General features: G+C 40.1%; 1 protein-coding gene across 1 annotated transcript in view; it reads left to right on the top strand.

The window, feature by feature from the left end:
* trpm3 (transient receptor potential cation channel, subfamily M, member 3) overlaps positions 1-21211 on the top strand; it is a 130043-nt gene that overhangs the window by 46109 nt on the left and 62723 nt on the right. The window contains exons 2-6 of the mRNA XM_030737189.1: positions 5954-6033; positions 7741-7942; positions 11340-11553; positions 13226-13350; positions 14910-15081. Coding sequence (XP_030593049.1) covers positions 5954-6033; positions 7741-7942; positions 11340-11553; positions 13226-13350; positions 14910-15081 — 793 coding nt within the window. The remainder of the gene's footprint in view (positions 1-5953; positions 6034-7740; positions 7943-11339; positions 11554-13225; positions 13351-14909; positions 15082-21211) is intronic.

Below are 21211 nucleotides of genomic sequence, written 5' to 3'. Positions count from 1 at the left end.
AGCTTTTTACAACTACAGAGTTTGTATACCAGTCAGTTTGCATATTTGTGCATGCGTGTGTGTGTGTGTGTGTGTGTGTGTGTGTGTGTGTGTGTGTGTGTGTGTGTGTGTGTGTGTGTGTGTGTGTGTGTGTGTGAGTGTGTGTGTGTGTGGCACAGATCGAGTGAAAAAGTACAAAATTATGACCTTGCCATCCCTGCTGCTTCTTTTTGGGTGTGTATTTGTCTGTTTCAATTTGCTTTTGGATTATCAGCTGTACAGACACCTTCCCCTGGTACCCAGCAGTGTCTGGATAATTTGGACTCAGGTGCACTCCTCTAAGCATTCTGAATGCATCAAGACACTGAATGCATTAGGATTAGATTTACATCAAAGCGGGAGAACAGCCTTATTTCTGATGATTTTGCTTACATTCACATTTTGCTTTTGCTGTTTGTCTTTACAGTAAGTTGGATTGCCATTTTCTGGGAAAGTACATTCTCTTTCCATGCTGTGTTTTTCCTGCTTGTGCATTGTGCATTATCAAACTTAATTTATTTCAGATTACAGTCTTATGTACCCAGTTTCCCCTGCTGCTCCTGGTAATTAAACCTGGTGTGTATTATCTGCGCTTCTCTTAATCCTTTTTATGAAAACTGGTTGGAAAATGCCCTTGAACTCCAAAAAAAGCACCAGGAAAAGGGCAGGTGAAGGGGAAAAACTCGTGTACAACTCTGTGTGTGTCTGTGTGTTTGTCACTGAGGACAAAATAAGGATGGTAGCAGGCAAGACGAATGTCATATTTCTCCACCTAATAGGCTGTCCTGCCATTCAGACACTCCATTGGGTCTTGATCTCTGACAGAAATGCAGCTAAGGGACACACACACACACATACACACACCCCATCTCCAACTTAAATTTGAAGCTAAAACAGGTAAGGTGCTAGAGAGAAGTGGATGAGCGCACCTGAGAAAGGACACAGACTTTTGAATATCTGAAAGAGGTCAGACACTTTTGTGGCATTTCTCATAAATAGCTAACTAACTGGTTTCTGATGTAGGGTTGCTTTAAAATGTTTTATTGTAGTTCTCAGTTTGCTTTTGGCCTAACAGTGAGGAGAGACTGATTCAAGTGCCCAAGCCTCAAAAATAAATATTACGAACTCTACACTTTATACTGAAAACACACACTTTCAGATTTAATGATTTTTTGTTCTGAGCACTTTTTTGTCTCTATGACAAAAACAAATAAAATAATGTGAATGTGAAAACAGAATTATGTCCCCACAACATGAGTAAAATACCCACCCACACATGCACACGCGTACACACACACACACACACACACACACACACACATTCCAGCAATGATATTAGTCCCCGAGTAGATCAGTTGCCTGTGGACAGAGAGGTTGCCTGATCAGGTTTGCTCTGATCAGGTTATTTTAGTTCCTTCTAGTTTTTTAGGCGGGATCATGTCTCTAACACCACAATCAACACTGACTATGAAGGAAAGGCCACAACAATGCAGCTCAACAAACAATACAGGTGAGTCAACAAATCTGGACACATGTTTCATGCTCTTGTTCTTAAAAACCTCTAAATAGCAGCAGGACCTTTTTTGTCATTGATGCACTTGATGTTTAATTGCGTCAACTTCAAATTTTTTTTCATAATCTCTCTATTCGTGGAGACCCTTATCTATCTCTTTTTGCTGGCAGAAAAACTGAAAACAGTGTCATGTCTTAAAGATAAAGAAGCAGTTTACAGCTTACAGGAGAGTTTTTTAATATCTGTTTTAAATTTTTACATTGATCCTATCTAGTTGTCTAATTTTTGATTAAATATTTGTAAATAAGGCATTAAATGTGGGCACAATAAGCATAAAAACTCAATTAATTATTATGTAATTAGTTGTTTCGTCCTTGAGCTGTTTTGTTTTGAGCTTAAGGTATGAAGACTTTATCTTTTGTGATAGTCATACAAAAATGTGGCCTGATTGTAACTCGTCTTGATTCCTTCATATATTTGATCAGCATCTACTGGCATTCATTTTTTTTTTCAAAAATGTCTTTGAGTTATGTCATTCCTGATGCGTGTAAAATCAAAGTGAACCAAAAGTAGGGAGCAGCGCTGTCTCTTTCTGGCTTTCATCTCTGAAGTGGCAGTAAAAATAAATTCATTGTGAAGCAATGAAGAGGTCTGGAAAGAGCGGAAGATAAAGATTTAAAGCAGCCTGAGAAGAAAAAATTATGGCAATATATTGAATTTTAAAACATTCTCTGTATACATTTCCACCAGTTCACCTGTATGAGCAAATGAGAGCTGAGTCATTCGTGTCCTATAAGAGGAAAAGATAAAGGAAAGGGAGAGAGCGGACAGATTAGGTTGCTGATTGGATATGGTTCTCAATTCAGCTCCCTGCCAGTGCCAATAACAAAGAGGAGACACAATAGTGAGCTGGATGAAAGGATGGAGAGAAGAGGGTGGAGGTGGTGGAAGCTAAGTGTAATGGAGTCAAGAACACTTACAGGCTGTCAGACGCTGCACACTTGCTACACGTCAGGCCTCGGACACACATACGCACAAGAATCAATCCAATATTTTAATATTTTGCTAGACAGCTTGTGTGTGTGTGTGTGTGTGTGTGTGTGTGTGTGTGTGTGTGTGTGTGTGTGTGTGTGTGTGTGTGTGTGTGTTTTCGATTCGTGTGCTCCTCAGTGATAAATCTTAATTACACAATGGAGTGCAGGCCATGTGCCATCTCATCATACCATGTCAAATCTCATAAGCAACACTACATAATACAAAAGAAGAGCAAAAGATGCAACTGTGTGATACAAGGAAACACGTGTATTCTGTATAAAAAGAAAGAAGGAAAATCAGACCTGAAAATGGAAGAGGAAGCGATGGGATCCGGGGGGGAAGAACGTCTTTGTATTGGATCCTCTGGGGTGGACCTACACTGGCCCTTACTTTTAAAAATAAAAACTCACCAACAGCCACTTTTGGGTTGCTGCTGGTGATTTTTCAATCAGCCCAGTCAATATGAACAATAAAAAAAAACACACACACACAAAAAAGTAACAGATCTATTTTGTGCCAGTGGGTAGCTGGCGGATGAATACACAGTTTTTGCATGTCAGAAAGAATGGGGCCGGGGGTGTTGTTGTGGCCCGCTGAGTCATCGTGGCTGGGTGATTTGTAAAAAGCAGCCCCATCAGCCCCCCAGAGTAATGGTTAATCGTGGGAAGTCTGGTGTTAGGGTAAGTGTGGCTGTGTGCAGGCCCGGCCTGATTGTGGACAGTTGCAGTGGGTTTTGGCGTACCTTGGTGTGACAGGGCCAGTCAGGCGGATGGGGCGTGTGTTGTTGTGGGAAAAGCCCTGTACAAGCAGCTCTTTGCTCTGCTGGCTGGGAGAAAAGCTGGAACAGCTCTCCCAGAGTAGAAAAAAAAGCTCTGCTCTTTTGTTTTCGTGGCCGTTCTGCTCCCTCTGCTCTGTGGGTTTGGTTGTCTAATCTGGTTGGCTGAATGACATTCGGTCCTGTTCTGGACTTCTGGTGTCTCCACAAAACCTCATGCAGACACTTCCTGGAATGGCGTTGTCAACCCAGGAAGTGCAACCGTTGAACTGCAAAGTGCTGAGTAGAAAGAATTAAATTTAAATGGCAGAGGGTGGCTTTGCCACATAATCAGAAACAGTAAATATACATGAAACACAAGCTTGGAAGGTTTTACTTCAAAACTTAAAATGCAATTACACATGAAAGCACTACAAAAAAGGAAAACAAAGATATTAATCTCATCTGTCACGGCATTTAAATGTATCTAGTTTGTAATGAATCAATGAGGGGACACTTATGCTGACATTCCTATAATCATCATGTAGTAGCAACATGATAGAAAGCAGACACACAGGCAAATACCATCAGAAAACAGCAATGTTTTGCCTGATAGTGCTGAGGGGGATTTTCAAAGCAAATGTCAAAGAAGATTTAGTTACTTCACCTTGTGACATTTCATGGTGCCTGTTAGCTGTCTTACTTTTATATATTGTAAAAATGCAACATTATTACTTACAGGTCATTGTAAACTCTGTCAGAAACTGTTCAGTGTTATTACAACGCTGTGGATGTGTGTGTGTGTGGAAATATCTACTGTATATAGATGTGTAGCAGCAGAGGAGGTAGAGCAGGCCTTCCACTAATTGCAAGGTCAGGGGATTCGATCCTCAGCTCCTCCAGTCTGCATGACGAAATGCCCTTGAGCAACACACTGAACCAAAAAACTGCTTCTGATACATCCATCAGTGTGTGTGTGTGTGTGTGTGTGTGTGTGTGTGTGTGTGTGTGTGTGTGTGTGTGTGTGTGAGTGTGAGATTTCATTTTATTTAAAAAAAAAAAAACATAATTATGGCTTGTAGTGTAAAGTGATTTGAGTGTTTACTAAGAGGAGAAAAGCATTCTATAAATTAAGTTACTTTAATAATTTCTGTTCCTGTGCTGCATGGGGGGTTCCACTGTGTCTCTGTCATGTCTGCAGCACGATAATTATCTCCAGTCAGACACTCTGTCACTCAGACCTTCAGCACATGTGTCTCACAAAAGCACCACTTCACTGGCTGCATCAAATCACATGCAGAAACATCTACCCACGCATTCTCAAACAAATGTGCACCCATGCATGAAGTAGGAATATACAGTACACGCACTATGCTGGCTACATATGAGTGTCTAAGGCAGGGATGTCAAACTCATTTCATATAGTAGGCCACATACAGTCCACTTTGATCCTAAGTGGGCCAAATCAGTGAAACTACCCATTCTGTCAGTGTAAAGATGTTTAACTAGACATTTAATCCCTATTAATATAGAAAAAGAAATATAATTTCAACAGTGTTTCTCAGTTTTTCTACATGATAAAGAAATTCCGCTGTAGCACTGCAAATGAAAGAAATCTGTCAGCACGAATCAACAAATGTGCAAAATTACAGAAAATGTTCTGGTAGCTCACTGCCCAGATGTAATTCACATTAATTCACAGAAAATGCTGTGGGCATTTTGGCAGTGGGGGGTGTCTTTATCAGTAGTAAAAGCTGTAAAACCTAAGAAAATACATTTAAGTTCAAAATCTATGTCCTTGTTTACATTTTTCAAAGCTGTCCAGTGGGCCAGATTGGAGGCTTTGCCAGGCCAATTCTGGTCCCCAGACCTTATCTTTGACACCGCTGGTCTAAGGACTACACCTCTGACATAATTTATAATGGACTGATTTTTATATATTTCTTTTCTACTCTGCTAAAGCACTCAAAGTGCTTTTTACTACAACCCTCATTCACTCATTCACACACACATTTATGCAGGCACTTTTTTCTAAGTGTAAATGCTTTCTATCTAACATTCATACACATTCACACTCTCATGAATGCATTCGGAGCAACTCGGGGTTCAGCATCTTGCCCAAGGATAATTTGGCACGCAGACTGAAGCAGTCAGGGATCGAACCATCAACCGATTAACGACGACCTGCTCTACCTCCTGAGGCACAGCCACCCTGCTTCAGTGCATTTATCATCTGCTTTTGACTTCCCAGCTCTTCATCTCATCTGGTTTGAGATCTGGCCACTGAATAACATAAAATATTTCTGTCTGAGTGTCAGTGTTTGAATAATGTGTGGACTGCGTGTGTGTGTGTGTTGTGTCCATGTATGCATGTCATTCCAAAGCGCTGTTCTTGAACCAGGTTGAGATGTTTTTCCAAGTATTTTTAAGTCATTTATTCCAAGGTCCTATAGTGTATGCTGTGTTTGCCATCCAACAAAGTGAGACTCTGTGAGTCCTAATGTGAGGCTGTTTTTGCTGTGTTTCGGATGTCACTTCTCCATGCTCAGTTCATAGCTCCTTTATTTGACACTTACTGAGTTCTTCTGTCTTCTTCTTCTTTTTTCTTCTTTTTTGGTTTGGTTTTGTTACAGGCACAGAAATCGTGGATAGAAAGAGCATTCAGCAAGAGAGAATGTGTTCATATCATAGTGAGCGCCAAAGACCCCCATAGGTGAGTATACATGTATGTGTAAGGAAACTAGAGAAATCTCACTGCTTTACATCATTGTGGAGCTTGTTGTTTCACTGTTGACCTTTTAAAACATGCAAAGTACCTCTATTTGCATCCTGGCGAGGCGCTTCACACTAATGAGCCAACATACTGACATTCTAATTTTAAAACACAAGTTGGGATTTTACGGTCCAGGCCAGTTCATGAAGACAGTAACATATACTGTTGTAAAAGAGTACTGGCTTAGTTTGTATCAAAGTATAGTTATGAGGGCTTTGTCTATATAATTTACTAACTGTGAGGCTAATAAAGGCTATCTTATCTTATCTAAAACAGGACTATAACGATAACAGCACTTCAGAGCAATTTAATTTAGTTTTAGAGAGACACATTCACACTTATCTCCACATTCCTTTTCATTTTATCTTGCAATCTCACTGTCACCTTGACATTATCAAAATCATTACAGAACCTAACTTTGTTCATTTTGGGAGACAAACTCAGAGAGTGAAGTCTCCTGCATGTACTATCAGCCATCACACACACACACCCACTCACACACACAGGAAATGCCACAGTTTGTTTGGTACGCAAATTTTGTATTACTAGAGGAAAGCGAGTGAAAGCCAGGAGCAAGAGGAAGGGAAAAAGATGTTCCTTAAGATCAAATCAGCTCATTCTTTTTAGTCAGAGACACTTGTGCTCATGCGTGAGGAAGAGGAAGGCAAAGTACCTTTGGTAAGACATGATGGAAACATGAAGTGATAATCGCAGCCTCCTGCCTCCGTTTCTCCCCGGGCTCCCTCTTCATCCTGTAAGGTTTAAAAGCAGAATTTGAAAGCAGCATTCAGCACTTGTGAATAAGAATGTACTAATGCAGTTGATAAGTGCCATTTTGCTAACTCCTGAGAGGGTGAAGGAAGTAAAAGAGACAGGTTTGAGGAATAGAAAACAAAAAGAGATGGAGCCAGAAACATTTTACGAGAGCCCACAAATCCTTTCGTTCCTCTTGCCACATAACCTGGCCTGATTTACATTTTCCCAGAAATGTAACTAATGGAACAATTGTGATAGGTTCTTTTGATTTTTAATAAGCTGTGTAAACACAGTACAGACTGTAATTGTAGCTGATTTGCTTACAGGGCTGACACAATTGCTCAAATTCCATCAGTGTATACATACACCTTTTTCTTGCTTTTCTATAGGTTTTGACAATCTGTGTGTGGACTTAATTGTCACTAAGTCACTTAACCCTTCTCACTTTCCCATGTTTCTGCAAGAGAGCTGTTGTTCAGTATGTAACAGCTCCAATTCCTGCACAATCACCTCAGTTTCAGCCGTGGAGGCAGAGCAATGCAGGCTCAAGTGAAGTGCAAGTGGCCACTTGTGTGGGCTTTAATATTTGCTCGTCTGTTAATCTATGCAGGACTGTAAATCATGCTCAATAAAGAGATGAAAGTCAGACAGCAAACTATCCCTTCAGCCATGCCCACCTCTTACTGCTAGATACATACTACGGTAGCTCTCGTGCTCGTTTCTCCCTCGACTCTCAGTCACATACAATCTGTCTGTTATTCTCCTTTTTCCCTCTCAGTGCCGCAGAACCTTTGCTCGGGGCTCATACTTCACAATATTTCAATTATTCTCTGAAAAGGATTGTGTGATATACCAGTCTTACATTTGCTCTTACTTTCTCCCCTTGTTCAGGTGCTGTTGTGGCCGTCTAATAGGTCAGCATGTGGGCTTGCCACCAGGCATCTCATCTAGTCAGAATGATAAGGCAGAGCGTTTGGCCAAGAATGACAGCCTGTCGGAGAAGTGGTCAATCAGCAAACACACACAGCTCAGCCCCACTGATGCCTTCGGCACCATTGAGTTCCAGGGAGGAGGACACTCCAACAAAGCCATGGTGACTCTCTTCACACATTCACAGTGTTGCATTTTATTAGTGTTTCCCCCTGAGCTTTATGGAACTGGTCATCATGATTGTTTTGAGCATTAGAGAACCCAAATACAAGCAGCCACCGTTCTGTTGTTGTTTCATGGAGCACCGACCTCAGCCACAGGCGGACTTGCAGCTCGTGTTTTCGTTAAGACTTGCGAATTTTTGGTGACACATACCTGAGTTCAACAATGCAGGAAATCTATTTTGTGTGGCTCTAAGAGTGCATTTGTGTGCTTGCCTGGTCTATGTTAAAGGCCACAGTTAACTTCCGAAGACAAGCAAGAACAGAGTAAAGGTTTTAGATATCCCAAAATACATTCCCAAACAGTACAAGGGAGGGGGCATTAAGCCCGTACACCTCTTTTTAATCTCTGATGGAGGGGCTCCTGAGTGTAAATATAGAAAAATATTAGAATGAATGTTTATCTCTCTAATGCACCCTCAGAAAGCCAACCTACATGCTCTATTATGAAAAAAAAGGCACATAAATTGAGTATAAAGTTAGAGTAGACTGAGCAATTATCATAGAATTTGATATCAGAAGAGGACTGTAAAATCTTCAGTCAGGGGTGAAAGCTGAAAGTGCATAATGTGATCTAAAGATATTCTTTGTAGCTTCAGTAAACAGATGTAGTGTGACAGCACGGAGGCACAGAGGAGGAAACTGTTAGATGTTTGACTAACTAAAATAACTTTTCCTGAATGAAAAATTTTGCCAGGGCTAAAAATGGATGACTATTTGTGGAGCTTTTTTTAAGTTGATATATTTGATACAGAGTCCAAATGCAAAATGAAAATGACATTGTCACGAGGACTCATCAGGGCTCATTGTGTGCCTTATGGAGAAGGACAAAATGTGTCCAATCAGAAGCCTAGGTGATCACCATGGAATCAATCAAATTACTTGATTCATTGTGGAAATATTTCTTTAAAAGACTTAAGTGTAATGAGATTGCAGCAGATTGCATTTTGCCTGATTAATTGATCCATCCCTAATGTGATCTGATGGTACATTTTATTCACACAGTCACAATCTATGATAACTACAGTAAAGAGTCATATCACACTTTACTGCAGCAATTTGGGGAATTCAGATGATTAAACCTAAATTATGTCTGATTTTTTATTTATTTTTTTTTGCCAGTGTTAAATTATTCATCCAGACACATGTCAGGTTGGCTTTCTGAGGGTGCATTAGAGAGATAAACAGATGCTCCATAATGCATGTGGTTCTTCAATCATAGCAAACATCTGTTCAATACATTTTCTAACTTGAGAAATGAAAGCCGTACGCTAAGGCACATATGAAACACTGATCCTTGTTACATGTTTCAGTTTCATAATCTTGCCCATAAAATACACATTTGTTTTAACATAAGATGCCTTCACATCTGTGTGGCTGTGTAGCTCTATATGTAATGCATACAGTTATGGTAAAAAGGAAGTACAGCCTGTCATTTCTAAGGTTTTACATATCCAGACATAATAAAAATAATCTCATCCGTAGCTGGTCTTAAAATGTGGTAAATACAACCTCAGAGGAACTAGAAAACATTACATATTATATTCAGGGGTGGCTGTAGCTCAGTAGGTAGAGCAGGTCACCTACTGATCGGAAGGTCAGCGGTTCGAATCCTGCCTACTCCAGGCTACATGCCAATGTATCCTTGGGCAAGATACTTAACCCCAAGTTGCTCTTCGACCGTTCTGTCGGAGTGTGAATGTTAGTTAATTAAAAAGCACTTAGCTTTGTAAAAATGGAAGTGCTTGTATGAATGGGAGTGCATGGGTGAATGCACAGGTTGTATAAGCACTTTGAGTGCTCATACTGAGTAGAAAAGCGCTATATAAGAGCTAGTTCATTTACCATATTGTGTCATTATTTCTTTAACAAAAGTTAAGCCAAAATGCAGAATCACTTTGTTGAAAACTAAGTACAGCCATGATTTGGTGACTTGTAGCATCACTTTTAGCAACAATAACTTGAAGGAATTTTGGCCCACTCTTCTTCACAATTTTGCTTTAGTTCACTGAAGTTTGCATGCATTCATTTATGCACAGCTCTTATCCCGCCACAGCATTTCAATCAGGTTGAAGTCTGGACGTTGATTGGGCCATTTCAACACCTTGATTCTTTTCTTATTTCTTATGCTATAGATTAGCTGCTGTGCGTCAGATCATTGTTCTGTTTCATGACCAAATTTTGGCCAAGGTTTAGCTGTCAGACAGATGGCCTCACATCTGACTCTAGAATACTTTGGTATACAGAGGAGTTCATGGTCAAGTCAATGAGTCAATGACTGGTGCCCAGATCCTGTGGCTGCAAAACAAGTTCACAGTGCTTGACAGCTGGTGTGGGGTGTTTGTGCTGATATGCTGTTTGTTTTTTACCAAACATGGTGCTGTGAATTATGGCCAAAGATCTCCACTTTGGCTTCATCTGTCCAAAGGACATTGTTCCTGAAGTCTTATGGGTTGTTCAGATGCAACTGTGCAAACCTAAGCTGTGCTGCCATATTGTTTTTAGAGAGAAGAGGCTTTCTTTTGTCCAGGTGTCCAAACAAGCCATACTTGTTCAGTCTTTTTCTAATTGTACTGTCATGCTATGTTACATTTAACATGTTAACTGAGGCCTGTAGAGTCGGAGATGTGGCTCTTTTTTTTTCCTTCTTTTTTTCTAGTTTCTATGAGTTTTGCATAATCTGAGCTTGGAGTGGATTTGCTTTGACAGCCACTCCTGGGAAGATTGGCAACTGTCTTGAATGTTTTCCACATGTGAATAATTTTCCCACTGTACAATGATGGACTTAAAATAGTTTGGAAATGGCCTGATAACCCTCCCCTGATTTATGCTCAGCATTATTGCTGTCTTTCCTCCCTGGCTTTGTGTTAACACATGCCTGAATGTTCCAGACCAGCAAAATGTCAAAACTTCTGCTTTTATAGAGGTGCTCATACTTGCTGATGATCAGTGCATCAAGTGCATTTGATTACCCTCTTAATACCTGAGGAAGCAGGAAACATGTACCGTATTTTCCGGAGTATAAGTGGCACTTTTTTTCATAGTTTGGCTGGGGGTGCGACCTATCCTCCGGAGCAACGTATAGTCCGAAAAATACGGTATTTATTTTTTTTTATACTTTGATTCTGAATTCATTTTTGTTAAATAAATAATGAGACAGTGTAATATGTCATGTTTTGTTGTTCATCTGAGGTTGATTTTACCTAATTTTAAGACCTGCTTTTTAAGTATGTCCTGGTACATACAGTAAAACCTCAGATTTGACAGAGGGTATACCTCCTTTTTATCATGACTTTATGTGTTACTTTGTCTCGCTGACACACTTCCTGCTGTTTGCAGTACGTACGAGTGTCTTATGACACCAAGCCTGACCTGCTACTCCACCTGATGACCAAGGAGTGGCAGCTGGAACTGCCCAAGCTGCTCATCTCAGTCCACGGGGGCCTGCAAAACTTTGAATTGCAGCCCAAACTCAAGCAGGTCTTTGGCAAAGGGCTCATCAAGGCTGCCATGACAACAGGAGCCTGGATATTCACTGGAGGAGTCAACACAGGTAAACTACAGATTTTGATTTATAAGACCAACTTCAAATCTTTCATGTTTTAAAAAAGTTAAATTCACTTAAATAGCTGTTTGAGTGACTGTGTCTGCTGGGTAAAACATATAAAATGTAGACATTTTACTTGTGCAGCCTTGTTCCTTTTTATAGAAATGAAGTGGGCATTTCTAGTAGGAGTATGATGAGTGTGTTCAAGTCTTTATCACAAGTTACCAGCTATTAAATAACCATTTGTCAAGTGTGTCTAGGCTCTAAAGCTGTTCAGCCACTGGATTGCTGTAAAATGGCTTTGAGCACACAATGAAAACATGTCAAGTAGTCTAGACTGCTGAAAGTCAATGAAAGGGTGGCTCATTCAGATCAAGTGTTATTCTTCTTTTATTACTTGAATGAGAGAAGGGCAGAAATTAGGGCCCATCAAAAACGTATTCTTGTCAATCATTCTTATTTTTAGAACCAAGCAATACAACCTTCTACCACAGTAGTGTTCCATATGGATCCAAAACAATAAATAAACAAACAGGGGTGGTAACCCCTGAAATTAACACAGTCACAGTTACAGAGAAGACTGCTTTAGAGAAGCATTCTTATAAGGCTAAGGAAGTCATTCTTATAAGGCTAAGGAAGTCACCTGCTCTTATTGCTGAGTTTTTTCTAGGATGTTGGCCCAGAGCAGAATAAGTCAGGAGCTCAGTCGACTGGATCTTGAATGCTGAGGTTGTAGGGGTGAAAGTGTAAAAAAATCCAGGAAGAAGGTTTCAGAGCTTGATAGCAAAAAGACAACTGGGCAACAGTTTAAGTGGTGAAACAAGATTGGTTGAAATGACTACAGGAAAAGCCCGAGTGTCAGTTGGCAGATTGGCAGCACATGAATTATTCATATATATGCTGTTTCTATGTATACGGAAAGAGGCCTCGGTGAGTGAACTGGAGCTCTATTAAAGCTCTGAACTAGTACACATTACACATCCATATGGTATTTTTTTCTGTGGGGTAAAATTTGTCTTATCAACTTCACTTTGGCTTCAGTAAGAGAGTTATTTTTTTCTTGTATTGTTTTTAGGGAACAAAAAGAGATGCTATTTAAGTATCTTAGATTAAAGTTAGCACACTCAAAATAAGATAAAAGGTGGAACAGTAATGCTTAAATAGAAGTGATAAGAACAGACAGGAAGAAATGATACAACACTGGATGATGTAGAGTGCCCACACTTGAATACAGAAAGGAATAGAAAGTAAGATTTAGTGACAGAATGGGTGCAGGAGGGGAAAAGAGGAAGAGAAAAGAGAGAGCCGCCTAAATAATGGATGGCTGGATTGGAGGGACAGTGTGTGGAGGTGGAAAAAAGAATGAATGTCAGCTGAAGAGATGGGATAAGAGGCCCCAGGTCTGACTGCTGCTCCCCTGAGGACAGCTACTAGAGGCCTGGAGCTACAACCTGGCTGTGTTTAAGGGGTGTGTGTGTGTGTGTGTGTGTGTGTGTGTGTGTGTGTGTGTGTGTGTGTGTGTGTGTGTGTGTGTGTGTGTTCAGATTCTTTTTGTCTATCTTAGCAGGGTATGTAATTATTTGACTGGCCTTGCATTGATGGTGACAAAACATGTTTTTCTCTGTCCTTTTCTAAACACACTGAACATTCATGCACACGTGCCCATGCACACATGCAGGTGTGATTCGCCATGTGGGTGATGCACTGAAAGACCACGCCTCCAAGTCACGGGGGAAGATATGCACCATTGGTATTGCTCCATGGGGCATCGTAGAAAATCAAGAGGACCTTGTTGGCAAAGATGTAAGTCTGTGAAAAAAAGGGTTTACAGAACCTGTAAAGTGTAATTGACAGCTTATTCACTGAGATGCTGAGTAAGCCAATAAACACTCCTTCACAGCGAGTTGGACAGCTGGAAGAACCAAACAAGGCCCATGCTGAGTCAGTGAAATCTCTGGGAATCACTATTATGTTACTGTTAAAATTTCATCAAAATGTCGCACACTCTGTCCCTCTGAATAAGTCAGGCAGAGCCAATTAATGTTGGTGGCTGAAATGAGATGATTAAGTGCCGAGGCTCTTTATTCATGCGTGATTGGTTTTAGCTGTCTATATACGACCAGATGAGTTTATTTCAAAGTGTCAGACAGTGTCCCAGTATAATACATAATCCAAGCTTCTGAGAAACTGAAAAACTCAGTGTAATTTCAGTAGCAGTATAATGAAAGTGATGTTAATAATTATTGGATACATTCCTGCAAATGCGCCATGCACAGCATGAAAGCATTGGCAACTCTTAATTAAAAAAACTGAAAATAAATCAATTTTATTAACTGCATATCCACTGTAGGGTTGCAGTGCAGATGGCTCCAATCCCAGCTGTCACAGGCCAAAAGGTGAGGTTAGGGTCACCGAGCACACATTAACCTAATAAGTGTGTCTTTGGGAGGAAACCAGAGTATCTGGAGAATATCCACACAGTTACACGGACATCATGCCCCAAGCTGACCAGGAGGTCCAACCCATGAATTTTCTTGCTTTGAGGCAACAGTTCTAACAAATGCACCAATGCTTTCAAAGCTTCTTGCACTGTCACCACCACTATTTTTGTAATTATTTATTAAAGAGCAAAAAAACCCCATCTTTAATTAATTTGACAATATGCTTGGTATCCAAGCACTTGAGTAATCCTGTACTTTTGAAAGACTCACGAGGCAGATATATATTTTTTTTAATAACCGTCAAAACTGGAGCAGAACAAATTGGATCCTACCTGTATATCATCCATGATTTCACTGCTAGTATTTTCTCTGAGATAGTCTCTCAGTGCCTGTAACACTCCTTTTGGCTGCTCCCTTATTCACAAGGGGTCACCACAGTGGATGGCTCCACATATTTGATTTGGCAGTTTTTTACGCCAGGTGCCTTTCCTGACACAATCTTCCTACGGATGTCTGTCTTGAACTGGGGATTTTTTGCGGCTGCACTATGGGGCCGTTTTAGTCTCTTGCTGCTTGACAAATGCTTATGCCTTTGAAATTCTGTGGCCCAGTTTGTAACATAGACTAGCCATTAAATATTTCGAGTCTCAAAACACAAGCCAAGCTCATCCCAGATGACATCATTAGGGTTATTTTATTCAGATTTCAAAAAGCTTTGGCAAGTCATGCTCTCTTGAGGTATAAATTCAACTTTAGGTACAACAGCAAAATTTGTGAAAACCTCTTTTAATATAAAACTCTTGAAAACAGGAGCATGCTGTAGTTTTATATTTCCTTCCTGTTAAAATGTGCATGCTTCTTTTGCCAAATTGCCAGGCGCAATGTTTGCATAGCTGTTAAATATTGTCTTCTTTTGGCCAGGTGGTGCGTCCATACCAGACCATGTCCAACCCGATGAGCAAGTTGACGGTTCTTAACAGTCTCCACTCCCACTTCATCCTGGCCGACAATGGCACCACAGGAAAGTATGGTGCTGAGGTCAAACTGCGACGCCAGCTCGAAAAACACATCTCCCTGCAGAAGATCAACACACGTGAGTGAAATTTACTGCATCTTTCAGTCTGAGCCAAACTGACCTATTTACCCTACATTAGTGTTGGTGTTTTTAAATAGTGCAGCCAGTGATAACAGCATCATGAAACTGTAATCCTTGCTTTATCAGCAACACTGCTGTGGGTTAATTGGGTTCACTCTATTTTGTAGACTAAAATTATCATTACCTGCTTTATACTGAACACATGCTGTCAGAAAGTGTATTTTTAGCCAGCTGGATATAACTTCAGGAGCCTTTGAAACTGCCCCTCCCTTCAGGGGCGGTTTATTTTTTCTTTCAAAGCTTCTTGACAGCTTAGATGAACTCTTTCCTCAAATAAATCTGCTTCATAATCTGTTTTTTTCTTCTTTTTGGTGCCTACATCTACCAAACCAGCTGCCAAACACAGACATAGTGTCAAGCACAGAACTACCATACAGTACATGTAGACCGTACACATTACCGTGCACACATGTACATACAGTAATGTATCCTTATAAACCCACTGAGGTAATGAAAAGGCCAATCAGAGAATTTTCTGTTGTTTATTTATTTTTTTCATACTCAAAAGTGCATGCACCCACTGGTTTTACTGTACAAACAACAGTTTATTTATTAGATATTTGTCAGATGAATAATATTGTATTTAAAAATCATAATTTCACTGTATTCTTTACTTCTGTGCAGCTTTCCGTGTCTTCGTTTTAGAAATAGTTGCACCATAAGCACCCTCTGTTCATAAAGGGCGGGCGAGTGTAAATGCTTGTTCATGTGCTCAAACACATAAATGTTCCTTCCTGTGTGTTTTTAAGTTGACATATTTGCCTTTACGCAGTGTGTTCATCCGCCACTGAGTCGTTGTCACATTGAATTTATCTGTTTTCAGTTTTCAAATTATACCTTAGCTTGAAATTGAATGGATTTACATGAGTACAAAATGCTTTTCTCTGTCTTTTTCTATCTCATCCTCCTATTCCCTCTCTCATACACAGACACAAGCAAAACACAATTGCACATAAACCTCTGTGATACCCTTTAAATATATTTCTCAGTAGCCTCTTGCAGTATTGTTTTGATTGAGCCAGGAGCAAACCTGAGTCAGATAAATGTTGTTTGCAGCCAGGGTTTATTTGTTATTACCTTCTTTTGCTGTCAGCGTAAAACCATTTTAAAATAATTTCCTCAGGGTTCGGATGACATGAATGCAAACACTTTAACACCAGTTCTTTTTGTAAAACTCAGGAAGCTGTCAGGAAGTCGGCACATTGACACAGTGTTGAGAGCAAAGCCATGATCCAAATCTTCTCTTTGTCAGCACCAGTTTTATTTGCTGTCAAATGTATCATTGATGTTTCCTGATAGTGAGTTTGTAAGGAAGTGTTAATGTCATTTTCAGTCTTAGAAGAAGTCTTAACACTACCACCATCCCTCCTAATCCTCTAACTTCAAGGATTTAAGAAATATTTCTGGTGTTAAAGGGACAAAGTGGTGCACTCCGTCCATTTGTTCATCATCCAGCCATGTGACCTATGGACTTCCCTTTGTCATCCTATGCCTGGATTAATACAAAAGGGGCTGGGAAGGCAAAGGGACGCCCAGTTGTCATGCAAGCATCTAATATACCATCTCTGATTTAAATCCTTTCTACAGCTGTTAACTTTATTTGGGTCCAAGCTGAGTACTAATATTTATAGGTGATCAGTTATTAGCTATAGGTAGCCATTGACATGCTTTCTATCCATAAACCATAAGCCATAGACTATCTTAGAAAATAATTATTAGTGCCTGAGTTTGCACTGATAACCAGCTTCAGCTTTACTTAAAGTTCAACCTGCTACTCATCCTGGCAACTCCAGATGAAGTCCTCTATCAAAGGAAATCCACAGCCTTAATCAAAGTTTTAGGAAAACCGATACTACACACACACACACACACACACACACACACACACACACACACACACACACACACACACACACACACACACACACACACACACACACACACACTCTACTGAAGGTTTCTTCCTGTTAAAAGGGAGTTTTTCCTTCCCACTGTCACAAAGTGCTTGCTCACAGGGGGTCGCTCGATTGTTGGGGTTTTCTCTAGAATACTGAGGGTCTTTATCTATGGTATAAACCACCTTGAGGCAACTGTTGTTGTGATTTGTTGCTATATACTGTAAAAAACTGATACTGAACTGAACTGAAAAAAAAGATGATAAATGTATAGTGCTGTGAAAAGGTATTTGCCCCTTTTCTAATTTGTTAGTCGTTTGCATATTTGTCACACTTAAATATTTTAGATCATCAAACAAATTTGAATATTCGACAAAGATAACCCGAGTAAATACAAAATGCAATTTTTAAACGATGATTTCATGCATTAAGGGAAAAAGCTATCCAAACCTACCAGGGGCTGTGTGAAAAAGTAACTGCCACACCCGCTTGTTAAATCATTAATTAACTGTGATTAACCACATTTTTTGAAGTAGCCACACCCAGGCCTCATTACTGCCAGACCTGTTGGACCAATAAATCACTTAAATACAACCTGTCTGACAAAGTGAAGTAGGCTAAAAGAGCTCAAAAAGTAACACATCATGCCACGATGTAAAGAAACAGCTGAGAAACAAAGTTATTGACATCCATCTGTTTGGAAAGGGTTACGAAGTCATTTCTAAGGCTTTGAGATTCCAGTGAACCATGGTGGGACAGAGCAGTTACTCGAGACTGTAGGACCACACTGACCAACCTGTGCACCGTCTGGATTGATTACAAGAAAGCCTAATACTCAGTGCCTGGAATGGATCCTGGAATGGCTAGAACTATGCAAGATCATCAGGACCCTAAGCGCCTTCAACAGGAACTCAATTTGAATGTGGAGAACAACGCTAGAGGCCAACTTTAAGCCAATGGCACAAGTTACCATCAAGTGTGGGATTTGCCAAGGAGATGCTCTGTCCTGAACCCCCTCAGCCAGATCATTAACAAGACTGGCTACGGGTACCATCTGTGGACTGAAGAAAACATCAGCCACTTCCTCTACATGGATGACATCAAGCTGTATGCCAGCAGTGAACAAGACATCGATTCACTGATCCACACTGGGATCTACAGCAATGACATCAGGATGTCATTCTGACTGGAGAAGGTAGTCAGAACTGAGGGCATTGCACTACCAGAAGGCGACATTGTAGACATTGAGGATAGCTGCAAGTACCTTGGAATTTGTTTGATGATCTGAAAGATGTAAGTGTGACAAATATGCAAAAAACCCCTAAGAAATCAGGAAGGGGGCAAATACTTTTTCACAGCTATGCTTATTGTCCAGGTTTGGAATTTCACAATTAAACTTTGCAATAAAGGAAGTTTAAGTAATTACCCCACTGGTTAATAGCCACTTGTTGATTGTTTCAGAAATTCTAACAATTGCATATGATTTTTTTTAAAGAAAATCAAGAAAGTGAAGAATGAATATTAAATACATATAAGTCTCTTAGTATGAAAAAAAGCCAGAGTCAAATCCATTTGGTTGTAGAGTGATATACAGACTATTGATGTGTATGTGTGTGTATGCATGTATGTGATGTACTGTATCTTGATGTGTGTGTGCCATTTCTTGATTTGATTACCTGTCCTCGGTCAGTGGAGAACTGCATCAATTTCCCTCACAGCAGGTGCCCTCGAGGGATCCACGTGTGGCCTGAAGTGCTGCCAAAGAAAGAAAGATAAAGAGAGTGAAGAGGGGAAAACAGCGGTTTTATTTAGACGGCCTTCCATGTGGGTTGTAGACCACATGTAACCACCAGATCTTTTTTTTTTTTTCTAAAACAGTCCCAAACACTGCACACGACACAAGATGAAAGAAGTGTGGTAGATAGATATGTGTAATCTCTCCCTGTGGTATTTTGGTGATGTCTGGGCAATCCTGTTGCTAATCCTACTGTGCCTATGTGCGAATTTCTATGCAACAGCTATAACCATGCAACTGCCAGAAATGCTGTAGCAATCAAATTGGCTCCACAATATTATAACATTTTGTTTTTTTTAAATTACAGGAATCAGTGCTTTACAGCAAATCTATGGGTGTTTTTCTCTGACTACAGGTTATACTGCAAACACTGTCTTAACAAAACCAGGTCAATTTGACATACTATTGCCACAACAGGCCATTTGCACATTTAAGTCTAAAACTGCAAAACCACTGGCACATGTCAAAAATCATCATTGGAGTTGTGCAGGTACTACAACTCTTAACAACCACTTTTGGTGGCACAACTTGTGTTTTTCCTCTGCTGAATTTGTTCTCCAGTTTTTACTGTATATTTCATGTTGTGGAACTTGTCACCTCCAGTGTTGGAATGCAGGCAAAAATATAAAAAAGGATATCTCTGGTTGACAGGAAACATGGGTTCAAAGCCTGTAAATATGGTGGATGGAGCCAGCACATTAACACACTAGAGCACAGGTGTCAAACTCATTTTATGTCATGGGCCATGTAGCCCAATTTGATTTTAAGTGGACAAGGCCAGTAAAACCATTACATTGTAAGCAAACACAAGTACAATCAGAAAGCACTAGAGCCAATGCTGAGTGCTGCACTTGGCTGTGTATTCATGGCTTTCTCATAGGTTACCCAGCCAGATGTGGTCTGGCTTGTATAACATGGACAGATATATTTATACAAAGGACAAGGATGGCGCTCAGACAGGGTTTGATGCTTTCCATGTGCACAGAGGGGAAGCATATACCATGTATAAGCTTTCCCTCTGCATGCTGATATATGAAAGTAAACAAATATGCAGTATGTTTTTGAAAAAGCTTTATGTACACACTCCGATTTGCTCACACACTGGAGCATTTCTCCTCCTTTTCATTTCAAAGCATACAATGTCAAACTGCAAGATGAAGAAATCAATAAAGTGACTGGCACCATTCAACACTGTTGATTCAGCCGCTGCACAGCTCTCTTGATATGTCTAAGGCCTTGGTTATAATGCTTTTTAATCACTCCCTCACAGAGAGGAGAGCAGAACGAGTCCGAGAGGAGAGTGGGAAAATGAATACAGAGAAAAAGGATTGAGGGCAGGGAGAAAGGGAAGAAAATTAAATAAAAGCACAGAGGAGGTAAGAAGCAGCTGAGGATGCAGGCAGTGAGACAAGGTGTTTATCTTTGTTTGCTTTGATACAAAATTTGGATAAAAAAGGGGAAAAAGGTGGTGTGATAAAATATCATAACAGGCTTCATCCATTAATATTGGGCAATTTGAGTAAACAGGAGAAATATAAGAGCGCCCTTCATCTTACAGTGTGTGTATGTTACGTTAAAATTGAAAACTGAATGCACACCAAGATAAAAGTTATTAATTTGTGCAAGTTTAAATACTGTCTGTAACAATGAATAAATGGCCTTGAATGTGCCCGCTTTCTTTTCACCTAAATTGAAATAGGTGCATTCATGTAGATACTTCATATAGATAACCTTCACCTGCCCTCCTATAACAGTGATTTAATTAATCACAGCACATGTAAAAGAAATAGTTGGGGGTAATTGAATTCAGAAGCCGTAAGGCTTTGCATTACAGATTAGCCATGACATTGTGACCTCCATCAGCAAACACCAAAGAAATTGTAGTTAGATGGGAAGTCAAAGAGTTTGTACTGCTCTTTGTTCTCTGTACATGCCTGGGCAAACTCTAAGAATATCACCCTGCTAAGTGTATATATGGGTTAGTAACCGATCAAATGAACCACTAATAGGAGGAGAGTCTTGCATGGAGAAGTGTGTAATAATTACACTGTTCAAATATGAATGTTCGAATGTCATTTAAATGTTCACAATTTACTCATTAATTTCTTTTCACAAGCTCTCTGGTCAGTGGTCAGTGAAGTGGTACTGTGGATGTGATAATGCATAGATAATGCATTTTCAGGCATACATATGAGTAAAACTGACCAGAGACAGTGTGGGGACAATTGAAGTCACTGGGGGTAAGGTGTGTTCATGCGTGAATGCACACACAAACATGTCAAAATGATAAACATGAACTGCCAGAGTGTCCAACCCTGTGGTGGAGAGATAACAGCGCCAATAGTGGGTTGGATACAAGACTTGCTCCAGGTATGGT

This window comes from Archocentrus centrarchus, chromosome 9 (genome assembly GCF_007364275.1).
Source record: "Archocentrus centrarchus isolate MPI-CPG fArcCen1 chromosome 9, fArcCen1, whole genome shotgun sequence".
Lineage (NCBI taxonomy): Eukaryota > Metazoa > Chordata > Actinopteri > Cichliformes > Cichlidae > Archocentrus > Archocentrus centrarchus.
This window is presented reverse-complemented; position numbering and strand designations above follow the sequence as displayed.